This window comes from Corvus brachyrhynchos, unplaced genomic scaffold, assembly GCF_000691975.1.
Source record: "Corvus brachyrhynchos isolate BGI_N302 unplaced genomic scaffold, ASM69197v1 scaffold106, whole genome shotgun sequence".
Classification (NCBI taxonomy): Eukaryota; Metazoa; Chordata; class Aves; order Passeriformes; family Corvidae; genus Corvus; species Corvus brachyrhynchos.
In genome coordinates this window covers 950,163-969,076 of record NW_008238834.1, presented here as the reverse complement: position 1 = coordinate 969,076, position 18,914 = coordinate 950,163, and the positions used below count along the sequence as shown (strand labels likewise).

Here is an 18,914-nt window from a genome sequence, read left to right as displayed (position 1 = left end):
AAGAAGATGAAAGCACAAGCTCTGTGGCAGCTGCTTGTATCTTTCGTTTTTTCATGACAAAACTACAGTGTCTTCTACAGCTAGACATCCTACAAATCCAGCTATAGCATGATGTTGTTTCAGAATGTGAAGGCAATTTTATTTCCCTTTAATAGGTTAGATATCAAAAAAACCTGAGATTGCCCTGCCTTCTCTGTAACAGCTTGACTACTGTAAGCAGTCAAGGTACTGAAACCTAACAGTCTCAGCTTACATGGGAGTGAACAGATGGCAAGACATTTGCAAAAGGTACTCAAACTCAGAAATCACTTTATCCTGGTCTGCAACACACTGAATACATTTATATTTTAGCTAACATTGGATGTTCCTATCTTTATGTTCCTTTATGTAGCAACAAAAGAACAGGAATCTGCATCTGCCTCATCTCTACTCTTTCCATAGCTTTGTATTTGCTCCATATTTGCCTGTAAGTGAAAGAGCTCTGAAATTTTAATGGATTTTTTTCTAAGTTCATATAAATGAAACTGTCATTAAAAAATCTCAGCACCAGATTTGACAAGTGGTCTCCTGCAAATGACTGAGTCAACATGATATTGTCCTGTAGAGTTCACCTGTAAATTAGTTCCCTTCCCTTACCACAGGCAACATATAATATAATGCTCATTAAATAGAGACTGGGAGCTTGGCAACTTTCCGCCAAACTCTTCTGGCAAGGGGATGGAATCCCAGCAAAAGGATCTGAGAAACACAGTCTCTGGGATGGCCACGTGTAGCAAAAGTATCTGAGAAACAGAGTTTCTGAGATGGCCAAGCTACAATGTCTTGGTTCTTGTAAAATGTATTCCTTCTACTATTAAATATTATTCCCCAGGTGTGAAAGATTTGTTCAACATAAAAAAAGAGGAATTTCCATGCAAGTTTCAGGTTTCAGAAAAATCATGCTTACATCTCCCCTCCCAAAAGTCAAAAATTGGCCACACTTGTGATTTTTTTCAACCTAAGTAGTTTACCATACACAAGAAATGTACCCATAAGAACATAGTTTCTTCCACATTCAATCAGTTCCTTCTGCTTCCTATCTTTTCCAAAAATGTAACCAATATTCCTTGCAGATGTCCCAGGCTGCTGTAATAACTTTTCAACGAAGAGTCATCTACAGAATCTTCCACTTAAAACATTCTGCTTTCTAAGTCCAAAATTACTTGAATTCCTCTTTTAAACTAGACTGACTGTAAAATCAATACCATGAAAACTTTGCTTCTCATTTAAGGTATTCCTCTGGCTAGCATTTTATAACTAGTGCAAAATCAATAATGAATACAAAGTGGATACAGGAAGTAAATCCAGCAAAGAGTTCTGTTACTATGCATTTTATTTCTCAATTAGCACTTTTTCATTTTTTTCTTGCTAACACCATCTGCCTCACAAGGTGTATATACAGCAAGATGTTTTGGTAGCAAGTGCACATAAAAAGGTTATGCTAAAGCCACCCAGGTGTTGATCAAGCCTTTCTGAGTGTTATGATGGCTTTATATATTATATAATAGTATGGTTTTTTTCCCCCTGGAAGTACTGGCTTCATTCAGTACAGTAGGTATTACTCACTGAAAAACTACTTCAGTATTTTGTTTCTTCCTAATAGTCCATGTGAGATGTGACACCTAGTCCAACAATGAAGACAGAATTATTAATTTATTCATGGTTTTCTTATGGCACCCATAAGTAATCTGTCCAAATCTTCATAATGAATATACTTTCATAACTCTCCTGTGAAATCAGATGGTATCATAATCTTACCATCACATCATTCCTCTACAGCTGAGGAACCCACATAAAGAAAGATTAAGGTCAAAAACATCTACTGATTTTTAACAGCCAACTTGAGATGCTAAGATCTCATCTTGCAGAATATTTAGCATTGTATTTAGCTAGTGCTGTTATTAACTGACAGATGTAGTAGGATCTCTCATTTTCAGTATGAATCACTCCTGTAAGACAAAGAAACAAAACATGCTTAGGGGCTCACAAATGTCTCCTGACAACAACACTGAGGTTCAGAAATTTTGGTTCATTTCTGTTTCTGAATTCTTGCACAACTAAGAAATCTTTGAGCCACAATCTGTTTATTCCCCTTCTGTTAAACTGCACTGAGTGCATTTCCTAGCAGCTCATTCTTGCTTCTTCACTTAGGTCAGAAGCCTGAAGTCGCCATGCTTGGCTGAGACCTCTGCCCAGCCAGACTGGGGCTCGGTTACCTATCTAAATCTCTCATGGTCTCACAGATTCCTCTGTCGTTCTCTGCCTGGCTTGGAGTCACAAGAGAGTGAAGATACAAAAATAATTCCTCTAATTTGTCATCAAATTTCAATACACATGTAACAACTAAGAGTAGAAAATGGAGGAAATGTATTAAGCAGACCTGACTGGGAATCATCTTAGATCAAAATAACAAACATGCACATCTTCAGACTAAAGACTTCCTCTCTCACAGATACTTGGAACAGTATTTTCACTTAACAGCAAATAGCACTTGGCTTGCATAACACACAAGTTTCAAAGCCTTGCTCTAAAGGGGCACTTGCATTCCTACATTTATATATTAAGTGCTCTGTTTACTACTGTTTTTGTGAGACACTGAAACATTTTAAAGAATGTAATTTTTCATCCTACAGCCCTCTGCTTCTGTGAAACCTCTGCAAAAAACAGAACCAGCCTTGAAGCAGACACTTGGAATGGAAAAAGTCTCAGCCTAAAGGGTCAAAACTTGGCAGAATTAGAATTACACAATGCAAAAGTTTGTGTGGCCCTAATGGCAATGGGACCATTGTTCTAACTAAAGATTTTGCTCTTGTTCTTGAACCTGTAATTTGGTTAATACTGTTTTATTCTTTAATCCCCAAAGTCACTTCAGTACCATTACTTGTTCAGAACAGAAATCTTTTAAGTTTATTTCTGCTTAACTTCTAATGACCAATTTTCAAGTTTGACAGAGTACAGAAAACACAACAGGGGAATATTACGAGGAAGAGTAAAGAATGCTACTTTGAGATGGAATCATCTCCTAAATTTTAGGCCAGTCACACAAAATTGTTTTCTGTAGAGTGACTTACTAGATGGCTCCCTCACACATACTGCTACATAATTATTGCTAACTCTGCAACTAAAAAACCTGAACTGAACTGGCACAGGGCTTTTTCAAAGCATCTTACAACGTTTACAAAATTACTACATTGTGTATTGTACAGAACACTGAGATAACTTGCCAGTTCAGAGAGATGCATAAATATTCCCGCTTGTGATGGTTTCCTCTGCTATGTGCCTACCTTTTGTTTCTTCTGCTGTTGTATTTTAAGAAAAATGCTATTAACAATATGGATGTTGAAGGACTCAGACTTCCCACTTTTTCTACTGGTAAGAAAAGTGCAGAAACAGCTGTTTCATCATGACTTATTTTTAGCCTCTCATTAAGTTAGTCTTTTGTCTGTTTTGCACCTTTCTGTAGCCTAATAATCAAACCGATCAGTATGACCTGGTCTGTCTGTACACCTCAGGAACAGATGGTCTCTACATATAAAAAAGTGGAGCTTCGGTTTGTCATATGTCTTCTAGCAGGTGCTATGTACAGATCCAGTGCAGTAAACAGACTTAACAGGTAAGCTGAAAATACTGCTTGCTGACTTGTAAAGCACATCTATAAGAATATGCAGTACATATACAACTTAATAATTTGCTGTGCTGTGACTCTAACGCAATATTTTAATTCCACAATGTCCTTGCACTTCAACAAGGACACCAAAACATCACTGGTTTATGCAATGGAAATATCTTAGATACTAAATTAGTTTTGATTTTTACTATATACACAAGGACATCTCATGAAAGCAGTAGGGAGTACCGGAGTTGTTCCTGGTACTGAATTTTTCTTCTCTAAGACTAACAGACATTCCATGCTAAAAACAGCATGCAGCAGAAAACAAAGACTAAATAGGTATAACAATCTGAGGGCTATCTGACTTCTAATTTTTCAATTTAACCGAGAGACTTAAAAGTAGAGATGTCTTTTATCAACCTGAATGATAATAACACTTAGCTAGAAGTGTAAAGTCTGATAGACAAACAGCAGTTCCAGCTTATAACTGACAAAACTAGATCCATTTCCAGATTCTCACGTAACACCTGAAAATAGTTCAATGTCTGCAAATAAAAAAAAGTCACAGACACATGGGAGAAAAGAGATGTAGAATCCTCAAAACATAGGTACAGAATATTCACATCCTATTCTGAGATGATCCTTCCACAAGGATCACTGAGCCCATGTCTTAAGTAAATGGCCCATATGGTGACTGAAGTCACAACCTTTGTGTTCTTAGCACCATGCTCTAACCAGCTGAGCCAATCTCAGGATACAAATGCATTTAGAGAAAGATATCTACAACATAAAACCTTTTAAAAAAATCTGCACCCAAGATGTTTTCCTTTTACAGAAGCTAACAAGCACCTCACTTACCTTGGTTTGGTTGCATATTCATGTTTGGTCTGGGCCCATAGTTGCCCATTGGCTGTCCCTGGCTCATTGTCATCTGATTCTGCACTGGCATGCTCTGTGACGATGGCACTGAGTGATTATAGCCACCCATGGACCCATGGCTACTTGAAGGCATATTCATGGAACTGTTTGTCATATTGAGCTGGTTAGGTCCAGGTCCTTGCATAGGCATATGGTTGGGTCCTTCAGAAAGAAAAACAGGGAAAAAAGTACATTAAGCATCATAAAAGCAGGTGAAAACAGTCATACAGAATCACAAAACTAAAGAGAAGTCATTAAATACAATTACATTAAAATAAATTTAAAATACAGTTTGCATGTGATTTCCCTACTTTAAAAATACGCAAGTGAGTAACAAAGTTCATCTCTACTATGAAATACATTTTCTTTTGTTGAGCAGCTAAAGCTACTAAAACAAAGGTGAATTATCACATAGCTCATCTTCTATCCGTATCATACACAAAACTAGTCTTTTTAGTACTTTCATAATACAGCCTAAATTTCAACCTGAATTGCACAAGACCAGGGTAACAGACAGCTTGATAACTCTTATCACCTGTAATTGTTACATAGGCTGTAACATTTCTGTATATTCAAACAACCCATACTCGACAATTTTTTGAAACTAATGATTATTTTTAAACGCAGGCACTATTAACACTGACATAATTACACAGAATCACAGAAACACTTTGGTTGGAAAAGACCACTAAGATTGTCAAGTCCAACAACAAATTTAACAGTGCCAAACCCACCACTAAATGTTAACTTAGGCTAACTTTCATTCAAATGATTACACAGTTACCCATAAAAGAATGAGGAAGCACTCTATGGATCACTGATGCAACAGCAAAGGCTTTTGTAGAAAATCTGTGAGCCAAACTCATTCTACAGAGCTGTTTTAGTGCCCTTGTAGATAAAAATCTAATCAAAAGTTGTTCCTGACAAGAAGACAACTCCTGAGTTTATCTCCTGAGATGGGAATGAGAACAAATCTTCATGGTAAGACATTAAGACTTTTTTTTTGATACGTCAATCATGACTTTTTTTGTAAGAATGACATGTAAATGGAAAGCATTTAGTGACCTATGTCGGTAAACATGTCACCTGTGCTGTGCATACGCAGAACAACCTTGGAAATCAGAGAAAGGTGTGAAAAAAGGACGAAGTGAAAATGTTGCAGACAATGAACTGCATCTTTTCCACTTGTAAATAAGGTTGAAAATTTCAACACAAGAGAAAATCAATGCTTTTGATTTCTAGTGGACCTAGCATTGCAGTGATTCAGATCCCATGAGACAATGCAGAATAAAAACGGCTGAAGGACTATTTAACATTTTTGATCATATACTGTATAGCCAATATTCTGCAACTGTATTTGCAGATTACTAGAGTGGGGGATGATGACTGGAAGGACAGACACGAAATTACCAGTTCAACTTGTCAAGAGGCAAAGGAAAAGCAACTCGTTAATACACCCATCTTGTTGTTGAGCCAACAACATCTTTTCACCTTTTATTTCCCTTCTTCTTGACAACGCAGGTTGAATATGGATTATTCTCTGAATTACCTCTACTCTCAATGGGTATTTTAACAAGTACAACATTACAGTACCATCTGGTCAGGCTTCTCATTACTTTAGGTGGAACAGGTGAACAGCTACTAGGACTAAAATTAGTAAGAGCTGTGACTGGATATTAACTATGACAAGTAAAAAAAGTAGATGAAATGCATGGATTATGCCCAAGACAAGCACCACACAAAGACCTCGTGAAAATATGTACAACCAGTGGACATGACAGACCAGGTCAACTGTAAACAAGGCTAATGCTGATATGTACAGATTTCACCACGAAGATGCTGCTGTTGCTGAACATGCCACAGGTTTTTTGTTAAGCTAGAAAACTCTAAGAAGAGGAATCTCAAAGAAACTATGCTAGTAGAGCTGTAGGAAGGTACTGATTTGTTTACATATTTCCCGGCGAAAATTAAAAAAAAAAAAAGAACCACACACACCCCCCTCTGCCTTCAGATGTAAACAGCTCTTAAGTCCTTGGCTAATGAAAAAACTGCACTGACCTAGGGTAGAATGAAGGAAGAAATAAGGACATAGAGAGCTGCACACATGGTCACAGAGACCATACTAACTGACTGAAACAAAAAGATGCAGAAGAAAAAGATAACAACGATAAATGAACACAGCTACTAAAGCCAAACTGAAGAAATAGAGAGTAAGTTTAAAAATATGTTTATCCTCTTGCCCTTTTAAAGACACCTTACTGAAATAAACACAAACCTATTTTGTCAAGGAAATTGTAAAAGCTGAAAAAGGTATCATACATGCAGTTCACTGTTCCTGCAAAACAAGGTGAGCAGAGATTGCTGAAATGTACAAAGGCAGATCCACCACAAATACAGAAAAACTAGTTCAGTGAATAGGATTATGCCCACAAAAATACCACAGATGCCTATACTGTCCCTCTTCAATTCAACACTGCCTAATTCAGTGAGAATTCAGTGCCTAATTCAGTGAGAACATGGAGACAGTTTAATTATGAAAAAGTGAGATTGTCTCTAACCATGAGTTCAATCGTGAATGTGCTCTTAGGTAAAGCTATGGTGAAGAAAAGCTTCCTACTGTAGCGCCAAGCTACCATTGCAGAGCTGCTAGAAGACTACTCTCCTAATTCCTTTCCTAATTAAAGGAAGGAATACACAGGGTTAGTGCCAGAAGGTTAGGGCCAGGGAGTGGCTTTGTTTGTTTCTGATCAATGGAAGACATTGTCAATGACAGATTTCAGAGAGTTAGGCCAGTACATGGGAGTAAGTTTTTAAAAACTGATAATGTAAGAAGCAAAATGAGGAAGGCAAAAATCATCGCAAGAGGTAACTTGAAAAAATAGAACATCTTCTCTAAAAGGCTGGTTTACACTTCATGTCTCAGGTAGCACCAAAACAGGAGAAAGCACTCATAAGAAAAAGCTGTCATATGAAATGTGAGGTACGTGTATTTTCTGTGGTCAAAATCAGGGGTTTTGTTAGCAAAAAGCTAGAAAACAAAGAGACAAAAAGCTAAGACCATAGTATCAAAAATCTTGCCAATGAAAAATAATAAAAACACACTTTTACATATAATTTTTTTATAGCTTGTCAAAACACTTCATGGGGTTCTCTCGTGTATAAGGACAAAGCAATTGATTTTTTTTTTATATGGATAAATGAAATAGGAAGAAGAGAATATGAATGAACTGTGAGTGAATTAATGAGGCATGAAGTATGTATCTCCACTTTAAAGTAACTGCTTTAAATGCCATACTAATTAGATCTGTGTTATAATAAAGTTAGCAGAGTAAGTATCTATCCTGAGTATAAACAGAAGTCTTTTTTCCTCTTAACCACCTATGCACAGCATATTACCTCCAAGAAGCTGTAATCCAGACTAAGTACATTTGAGACTAAATTTGCAGGAAGGAAAGAAGACTTTGAGAGAACTTGCTGGGAACACACAAGTGCATGTGTTTTGGTTTAGAAATGCTATTCCCGAATTTACTGTTTCCACTAAAATGCTCCAAACCACACACCACTTGCTCACTCCCCTGTCCCCCCATTTCACTCTCCTGTGTTGGGCTGGAGAGGAGAACTGGAGGCACAAAAAGTAAAGATTACAAATTGAGATATGAACAATTTACTGGAAACAGCAATGAAATAAGAAGAGTAACAGCAACAATATTAGTAACAGTGTACAAGATGCAAAGGATTCACAGGCCAACTGCTCACCACACAGAACCTCCACCAGGTTAGAATAACCTCCAGGTCCTGGCCATGCCTCCTCCTGGCTACTGTAAAAATTAACCCTGTTCTGGCCGGAACCAGGACAACCTGTTATTTAGGAAGGTCACCTACCAGTGCCACAACAAAGGTCAGAGACCCCTACAGAGAGGCTTATCTTTCAACTTTTTACATATGATAAAATAACCTCAAGAAATCAGGAAGACAACCTGCCCCTAGCACATCTTAGTTCATCATCTCCTTCCAAACTGAGATCACCCTTACTTTGCATCACATAAATTCAGTCAAAGGAACTCTTCAGACAGCAATTTTTTCAGCTAAAACCCACAATCTGTCACAGGTACAGATAACACTCAAGTGTATCACCAGCTGAAAAAGGTTTGTCATGACTGTCTTCCCTGGCAAGAGGATACAGACACGCATTTGTCAGGGGATGCAATTAAGGGCCTCAGCAGCACTTCAGGTTCTGTACTAACCAGGACACAAGCACAAGAAAAATCATCCTTTGCCCTTCAGGCAATAGGACAGGTCTATAGCAGAACTTTAAAATGACTCATGCCCTGATCATCACTAGGCAGTTCTTCTAATCCTCTCATCAGCCCTTCTGCCCATACTCAGGTCTGTGGAAGCTCCTGCTCAGGTAATACCTGATATCCTTGGCTGGCATTTTTAAGTGCCTGCATTTTATTTTTCCCAGGCTGGTCAACTGACAGTCCTGGATTCTCTCTGTTTAAGATTAGTGACTTTACTCCTTTTATACAGATCATCTCTAGGCAGTTCTTCTGCCTAGAAGATATTTAAGATTCTGTATCTGGCTTTTATTACAAATGTCTATGAAACTTCAGAGTTAAGTGCTCTAAAACCAGAAAGCAAATGCATACACTGCAGACATTATTAGACATACATCTCTGTGAAATACAGAAAGGCTCACAAACAGGTGAACTAACACATACTTGAAAAGATATGTGTAACTGAGCTATACACTTAACAAGATCATTCTGTTTCCCTTTTTCCAACGCCTACCTATGAAATGATTTTAGTGTGCCTTTCTGATATTAGAGATGCCCTCATTCTAAGCTCTTTATCTTCACATCCTCAGAGAAAACTTCAAACTGAGAAGGAAAGAACAGATATTCATAAAAGGAAATATGTTGGAAGAAAGGCTAAATTAAAGCTTAGTTGGAAACTGTATTTAAGTATCTGTCTAGGTGAATACCAAAACAAAGCTATTTACCTTTTACATATTTTCGTAAGAGCTCTTTTCTTATTCTATCTAATTACAAAATATGTATGTTTAAGGAGTGACTTTTCTCCCCCGTGGCTCTGCAGTGAAGTCATTATGCTCACATTGTGACTTAGTAATCCTTCTCCTTGGAAAAGATCACTATAATAACAATAATATGATTACACTTGAGGGTCAAAGAGACTGATTTTTGAGAGGCAATGCTATTCTCCATGGGAACTGATGGATCTTAGATGGATAAAGGACACCATAATCAGAGTATCTCTGCCCTACTTAGGGAGCAGCATATATTGCTCTTTACACTTCCAAATGCAGACCATGACCAACATGTATGATGAAACTAACTTCTCTAGATCTTTTATTGCACTTCTTATAGATGGCCTCTGGAGGCTGTTCAAGCCACTCTTCCAGAAAAGCTGCCATTATCAAGTCCATTTTATCAAGATTTGGACAGAAATTAGAGGCCACAGCAATCGTTACATTTTTTACTTTGTATTAAGTTTTGCATCGTTATTTACTGTGTTTGCTGTCATGAAGGTTATCCTCGTCACCAGTGAAAGACGGATTTTCAAAGACCCTTTGACAGTAGTTTCCTTTCTTGAAAGTATCAATACCTTGAGGAGCTTTTGTATGAAAAGTTCCTCCATAACCAAAAAAAAAAAAAAAAAAAAAGGAAGGGATCCTGAACAAAAGCAACCCTGGGAAGGCAATTTTAAGCTGAAAGCCATTTCACATGAAACAGGCAATATGATTTTACAAGTGGAAATTCAGGAAAATAGCCTCTATATAAAGAAGCATGCTCTTCCATTGCCTACTCCACTCTGATCTGACTGCTAAAGGGAATAGTTACCCCAAAGTCAGTATTGGTAGGTACAATGTGGCATGTTATCATCCTCCTTCGGTGCTTTGTTTCTGTCTTCCCAAGTACTTTTCTTTTTATTACAAAACAGAATGGCATAGAAACTGACTTAAAATTTACACCTAGAACAATAATCTGGAGGCCATTTCTTTACAAATCCCTTACGATTCAACACATCTTCAATAATAAAGAACACAGGGGATTAGTGGAAGCTGTGTAAAAGCAATCTTTTTTTTTTTAACATTTACCCAAATCAGAAACACCCTCTTTCAGACGTATCTATTTTATATTATCTAATTATTTAGCTACAATGATTTCACATTATCTTTTTATGGAAGGATTTGTGTTCACTCAGCCACAGGCCAATACCTTTCCCCAGTAAGCCCTCTAAAGCCAGCTGTACTGCATGGTTTCAAACAGACTAAATTTAGCCAGTTCTGTTCATCAGAGGAATGCTGTGTGTCAGCTACATCAAAGCCCAAGGGCAGCCTGATAAACACTGAATACAGGTCACGTAGCTCTGTAGCTAACAAACTCTAAGAGAGCTTGTACTCGGGGGCATTCAAAGCAGTTTTGTCATCAACAATCTAGTATCCCTTGAGCCCCCATGTCGTTTCAGTTGCCAGGCAACGCTGGTGTTAATGTCTTAGAGGAGAAAAACTTACCAGGCATCTGGCCGTTCATCTGGTTCTGCATGTGTGGCGCAGGAGGGCCCCCACCTACCATACCATCTGAAGACATGTTGTGCGAGCGCGGGGGTGGGGGAGGGCCGCTCTGACTCATCCCGCCCGGACCCATAGGCATATTCTGTGTGGGTGGCTGAAAGGAGACAGTTTAGTCAAACACGAGAAGCAGTTAGTCTGACAAATATATTGTATGTACATACGGTACAGCACTTGCCTATATTGTTCAGTGGCGTATGAAAGAAAGTGCTGAAACGCACGTCTTTCTCTTTCTGATATGTTTAACTCCTCCCAGTATTAATTCTGGCAAAACGTTTAACATTTTGATCAATTTTACATGAAGTATTACATGCAGACAACACCACAGCACCTTTGAGCACCACTTTAAAATAAAAAAAACACAAATCAATGTCTCATTAAAAAATTACAGCTGAACAGTTTAAGATTGCTGGAGTCACTCCCTCACACACAAACGCACACAAAAGCTTTCCTTCAGCAGAGGAATAAGTCTTCACTGTAATTCTCTCACATCAACAATTTGTTGCTGTTAACAGACCTTGCACTGGGACAAAGCAGGTACAACATGAGATGAAAGCCTCTGAATGCTCATAGACCAGCAAAAAATTTGCACCTGGGTGTGGTAAAATGCTAGTGATCTCTTCCCCGCTCTCCCCCAAAGCAATGAAGGCCTAGTTCATAATTCTGTGCCAAACACCCCCTACAGACTGGAAGCACATTAGTGCTGGCCTCCAAAGGTCCAGAGACAGCTGCCTAGAAAGGATGTTTTTGGCAAATTTCCTAATGAAATTGTGAGGAAAATAACTGAATAACCTTGAGAGTTCAAAGAGGGAGAGCAAGAAAAACAATAAATACAAGGGGGAATTTACTGGTAGGTTCTACTCATGGTTATGTAAGGAGACACAGAAACTGCTAGTAGCCAGCTTTGTTTTCCTACTAAAAACACCTGCGAGACTCTACAATCCTCCTCACATACCTTAGCCAAGCACTTTCAGGGGAATAAAAATCATCTCAGTGAGAGCAAATGCCTGGCTCCCTGGCTTTTGAGGACTCTGTCTACAGGTTATAACTATTCATGAAAAACCCTCCCCCCATGAGACAACATACATGCATTTTTCAACGTTTCTCCTCACAGCCAGAACCAAGGGGGTGAACCCTAAGTTCCTGTCTAGCTCAATCCCCACTTTTGCCTACACTACTCATCAGGTTCTTAAAGACAAAACACAATACAGTAGTAAAGAGTAACGCTTTCCCCATGAGTGCTGGAGATGGTAACAGCAGGGTAACACAGACACACACACACACTACTTGCAGGGGAGGGGGGTGAACAGTAATAATTTGTTGTCTCAACATTTTTTCAAATACCTCAGGTATTATTTTCCCTGCAGTTCTTTAAAAAAACTCCTCAGGAAATTAGTGAAGGCTTTGTTTTCCGCAAGAAGAAGGAAGGAGATTGAAGAAAAATGCAAGCAAGTAGGCAACTTCTCTTACTAAACTCCTTTCATTCCTCCATGATGAAGAGAATAAGCAAAGTTCCTTCCACAGCCTATAGCAGAAGTGGCAGAAGGTGGAGAAGCTAAGAGTGAAAGGCAGCTCTACTCTCTGAACACTGTGACTGAAATGCTGCTCCATTTTGCTTGTTCCTCCTCCACTACTGAGCAACCAAGGCAAGGCTGCTCCTCCTGCCCCTTCACCTTCAAAATTCACTATCATCTTAATTTTGCATCTAACAGAGATTATCTAAAACCGATATACAAAGAAATAAACAAAAAAGAAAACAAACAGAATATTTTCATTTTTATTTGGAAAGTATGTTTAGGAATACTAGCAAAACCAACACACTTGGTACCTCTACATGAGCAGTCAGAGCTCAGAGCAGTCCCATGCCAGCAAACTGAGAGCAAAGTTGAAAATCATTCAAGCTGAAATGTTTTTAGAATTTAAATGAACTTCTTCAATTCCAAGTATAAAACATCAGTAAGTCCAATGAAGTACTAAAGAAGATTAGATCTTACCTACGTTTTAGCTATCCTATATATGATACTGCACAAACATGGGCATACCCTTATCTGTGGAAAGATGGACCAAAAAAGTTCCAAGGGTTATTTAGACAAAACTATATATATTCCAACTCTATTTAGTCTGGAAGTTTTCAAAACAACTATCCTTCAAGAAAAACACTGCAGTTATCAAGAAAACAGCATGAGAGAGTACACACATGCAAGGACAGGGAAGAAAAAATATTAATGACTTTAGATACAAAAACCTTCACAAACCACAGGAATTAAGACAATTGAGGGAGCAAGTAAAAACACTCAAAAAGGTACTACCAGAAAATAATTCATCAAGAAGAGCTTCAGGATATGGAAACAGCCCAAACACCTGTGTAAATCTGTATCAGATTCTTGAAAATAATGCAAGAAAAAGGTCCAAGCGGCTAAAAAATTTCAATCTTCCATTAAAATAAACTACCCTATCAGATGACTAGAAGGTAGATGAACACTGTACCTCTATTTATAAAAAAAATAGTAGGACCAATTCTAGGAATTATGGACCTGTGAGCCTTGTTCTCTGAGCTACAGGTAAAATTATGAAAATAATTAAAATCATAAAATTCCAAGGATGATAAAGCTGAGTTAGTAAAGTGTCAATATAGTTAAGTCAAACCTTTCTAATTCATTAATTTTTTCAGATATTAATTAAATCATCTAGCTGCATAATTAACAAAAACTTCTTAATACGAGATTTTTGACAAAGCCTTTTGGAGCAATACATTGTCCAGCAGCACTGATCAGAAACTACCCAAAGGGAAGTTCACGAAGTTCAACGAGTAAAGGAACATACAGAGGTCTCCTGAAAATCTCTCTTGGTAAATGTCAACATGTGAAGATACTGCAACATTACTGAAAATGTGGAAGGAAGAATAAGCAGAATGTGCCAAGTGAAATTCAACGTGGATAAATATATGGCAATTACACTGAACTGTGAACTACTTTCTTCAGGAAGAGGAACTTTCTATTGCCATTAATCCAGAAAAAAATAACAAACAAAGAACTGACCCCAATCCAGACAGTTTTGTGGAAAAAAGTAACCAACAAAGCAAAAAACCCAACAAAACAAACAGAAAACTCAAAACCCCATAAAATCTATTCATAATACTTGTGGTCACTTTCTGGTTATCTTCAGTAAAATCCAAAGTGAGGTAGAATATTAAAGAAAAAAATGCCTATGTATTTGAGACGATAATACACATTCAGTTTGAACAAAGTAATCTGAAAAAGATACTGTAAAAACAGAAGGATTCTAAAGACAGGCAACCAGTGATTAAAAATTGTGAATGTTTACACCTGAAACAGCAAAAAGGACAGGTTTTTTTTGTTGATTTTTTTTCATACAAAGGAATTTAACATAAGAGGATATGACAGAAATACAATCTAATGTATGATACATACAAAAAGTAGATCATCCAATTTATGGTTTAACGAGAAAGAAAACCTCAGGAGAATAGTCAGTAAATTGAGAAATAACATTAAACATACAGGACACCACATAAATCACATAAACCTGAGATATTCATCAACACAAGACACTGGAACAAAGTTTAAATAAGATTAAGAGATAATTACACATACATATATGCAATAGAAACAGTTATACAGGATATTATATAGGATATTTTAAAAGTGCATTACAAGCCTTTGTGCCAGATCATAAACCAATCACTACCTGATAGTAATTAAAATGAAATGTCTCCTGCAGATATAATTATTCCCCAGTGAAATTCCTCCAGAGTATTTTTCTAGTGGATGCAGACAGAAGAAAACAAGAAAAAATTGTTTTTAAATGGCAGCTTCCCGATTTCTAGTGGAGTTGATCCAGACTTTTACAGATAATAAACTTCTTTAAATTAACTTTAGTTTAAAAACCCTAAAACAATAACAACAAAAAAAACCCCGCACCCAGCCACATACACTAGGTTATTTAATCTTTTTTGTTCTTTACAGAAGTTAAGTAAATTGACCATCCCCGGGAACATGCACTCCATATGGCAAAGACTTTTTAAAATACAAAATGATCACATAGTATTCAAAAGAAACAACCTACCCTTTGTGAAGGGAAAGCTACCCAAAATGAACCCTAGCCATATAGTCTAGATATGAAGGGTGAAATGACATCCAAACATAGTGAACAGAACCAAAGGAAAGGCTACTTCCGCTCTTTTGCTGGATGTGTGACAAAAAGGAATGAAAATTAAAATCACTGCTGATGTTATTCCAATTATGAATTAGAAAATGTTACATATTTTACTATCTGTAAAAAAGTAAATTAAAGACTTAGAAGATGTTAGACATAGCTTCACTTGCTAAACACTAATTTTTGGCTCATTTCCCCAAACACACAGATTACACTTATAGCCACTATGAGCATTTAAAATTTATCAGAGCATGAAAAAAAATAATTATAAGCTATTTAGTGCAACTCTGGAAATCTGAACTGGAAAAAGACTGAAACTGACCCAATAGTTGTAACAAAAAAAAGAGACAAGAAAAAAAAATTAGACTTTAACTGACAACTTTACAGCAAACAAAACCCTATTAAATCCAAAAGTTATTTGAAAGCATGCATTAAAGACAATAGTTACACTGCGTTTTTTTAGAGGATTTTCTTTTAAATAAATTAGATCAAATGCAATACAGCAACAATAAAATCTGTACACCTGAAGATGGTTAGATTTTTCTTAACATCAACAGCAGACTCAAGATTTGTTTATGGAGCATCTATTGTTATAAAAACTGAGGTGGAATACCAACTCAGTCACCAAAAAAAAGCAAAAAACAGGAAATACTGTTAAGCACATTGAAACACGATTTTGCTAATCAATACAACTAGTGACAAATATTTACACGACACTGTCAAAAATACAATTTTCTTGAAATTCTGCCAGAATAACTATTAAAAGCTACAGGGAATGCAAACATAGCCTTCTTTTCTTTCCAAGAGAAACCCTAACTCAGGATTTAATCAATCAACGTTTTCAATTCTCAAATACCATTTTCTGCAAAGCAAAACACCACATCCCAGGGGGTACTCTGCCCTGCTCATATCACATTGCTAATACACAGGACCTGTCCCAGTCTCAGGAAGCAGTACTCTGTTGATAGGTGATGATGGCACCTGTGGAATACTTACTGAGGTGTCAGACTGGGAAATACGATTGTAAAGGAATATGGTTTTGAGATTTGAAAAAGCAGGGATGTAATTGGGTTATGACTCCTCTTCTTCAAGGTACAGGATATTCTAGTACTGACTGTCTAAAATGAAAAAATGAAGAGCCTGTATCAATTCCCAGCTAGTGTAATATTTGGGGGTAGGGAAGATTTCTAAAGGAAAAGCATTTACAATCATGTTTAAATAGTGAATTATAAATGTAATTTGTGCTCTCACTGTTGGATTACCAGTCGTAATGCTGAGAGTATGGAATTCTAAATTTAGAATGACAACCAGTTTACACATCTTGATTTACATCAGTATCTTCAAAAATCAGAGAAATTCTGACTTAATATTTGCACAAATGTTAAAACAGTGCATACTGTAATACTTAAACACTCTGTTTAAAGATGAAATTGGAATCTTTAATTGCTTCAATTTGCATATGTCACTGCATAAAAATATTTCACTGTCCCAGTATTATTTAACTTTTTAACAAACAAAATTTAACCCTAAAATATCTAGCAATAGCTACTCTGATACTTAAAAAAATAATCCCCCAAAAGTTCTTAAATCTTAAAAAAACTAAAAATCATTTAAATCAGAAAGTTTTAAAACTGCATGAATTCATATGGCCTTATTATAATTGACCATGAGTAAGTCAACTGTGAATGTTAACTCGGGGATCACTGAATTATAGAAACTAGACGACTTTAGAGATGCTCTATAACTCCCCCATAAAATGCAGTTTCTATCTGTTCTCAGAATCTTTGTGTTCCACAGCCTTTGCCTCTTTTGCTTTTAAGACGGTTTAAAGTTTGGTCTGATATTTGTAAGTTTTGCTTGCCTTTAGTAACCTAAGAGGAAAAAAAATCCACCTCTGTTCTAGCCAAAAGACCTTATGGAAACTCAACGAAAGCAGAAAGAACCCTGCAGAACCCTCAGAGCATGGCATTTGGGAAACAGCAAAACCATGGAGGCTGAAGGACTCAGTACCTACGTTACCAGACTGGCTAGTACAGCTCTCAGGAAACTGCCTACAGTTGAAATAGGTATTTATTGTGCAGATACTGCACTACAGAGAGGCAAATCACATCTTCAAGTATGAAAGAATTACACTTTAGAGCATACTCCTCATTCAAGCTGCCAGCTATTTTTACTGATTTCTAAATCAGCCACAGAAATTCACAGGCAACAGAAGTAGTTTTTTGTGTACAGTGCACTAGCTCCCCATGTGGACACACCTGATTAACAATACATGCAAAGTAGCTTACAGAACTTCGAGCAATCCTCTGGTTTAAAGTGGCAGCTAGTAGTCTCTGAATTCACTCCTAACAGCCTAACAACTTAATTCCCATATTTCGTTTATTTTTTTCTTGTTGTAGTGAAGCCTTAGGTTTTAATTTTTTATTTTTCAAATCCTGTACTGCTTAGTACGTAACTCTGAAACTTCAGATAGCCTGTTAGCTAGTGTCCTCTCATGCTTGCTAGAACTAACAAACCCTCTCTGGGCCTGAACTCAAGGACACCTTGCTGTCCAAGGCCCCAGAATATGTAAACTAAAGCCTCTGATGGGGGTAGCAAACTTGAGGTAATTATATTACTACCTGAAATTATAATTGGAGAATTAACCCTGATATGCAAGTGGACCAAACTTATAAAAGTGTAAAAAACCCAGGACCCAGGGTCCATCTTGGGTGGAGCCCCTTTTGACTTTTGAAGGCCCTTCAAATAAATACCTGCTTTTATTCTCTTAATCTTGTCTCCCTTCTGTTTTCAGAGCCACTTCAAGGCATCAGTAGTTTCTGGGTTAAGAAGCTCCCTCGAGTAACTCTTCATTTCCAACAGCACCCTTTCAGTTGTGCCAACACAGCCACTTTTTTCTCTTCTATAACATCTTGAGAAATTATTATCATTTTTTAAAAACTATTTTGTTGGGGAAGATGAAACAGGAAAGCCTTATAAATATGATTGCCTGACAAAAGATTTTGAGAATATGAAAACTATAAGCGACATTGAAATGAAAGCCACCTTTTGAGATACCAAGTCTTAGTTACTGAACAACTGGAAAACAATGGTATGGCCGACTGAAGGTAATCCCCTCTTGATTGAACAATACCCTCTGCTTGCAGGCAGGTCCAAGGGTCAGAGCAGACCCTACTAGCTCAGCAGAAGGGGTCCAAAGAGTAGTTTTTAGAAGTTAAGATGTAACACTCTATGGTAATATAAGAACTCTTATAGGCTGTATGTAAATGCTATAGGATTTGTATCTTGTATTAGATTGGTTACTGACAATTAGAATATTCAGTACAGAAGATGATTTATTGTATTGTAACCAGGACTTCACCACTCCACTCTACTTACTCCCTTACCCACTTACTCTCTTACTTACCTCCTTCTTTCTTTACTGACCCGCTTACTCTCTTGCTCTCCTGGGCCTGCTCAGAGCTGCCAGCTGCAGCTCTAAGCAGTGCCCCTGTACCCCCGCCCTTTGCAATAAACCGCATGTTCCCAGATCTGACTTCAGAGATCTCTCGTCACCGTCTGTCTCGTCTACCCGACCCACCC

The 18,914-nt window shown here is 37.3% G+C and overlaps 1 protein-coding gene across 3 annotated transcripts in view; it reads right to left on the bottom strand.

The window, feature by feature from the left end:
* SS18 (SS18, nBAF chromatin remodeling complex subunit) overlaps positions 1-18,914 on the bottom strand; it is a 48,769-nt gene that overhangs the window by 15,628 nt on the left and 14,227 nt on the right. For all 3 annotated transcript variants that reach the window (XM_008636805.2, XM_017738275.1, XM_017738274.1), the window contains exons 4-5: positions 11,103-11,256; positions 4,508-4,729 (exon numbers count right to left, since the gene is read on the bottom strand). In XM_008636805.2, the coding sequence (XP_008635027.1) occupies positions 4,508-4,729; positions 11,103-11,256 (376 nt within the window). The remainder of the gene's footprint in view (positions 1-4,507; positions 4,730-11,102; positions 11,257-18,914) is intronic.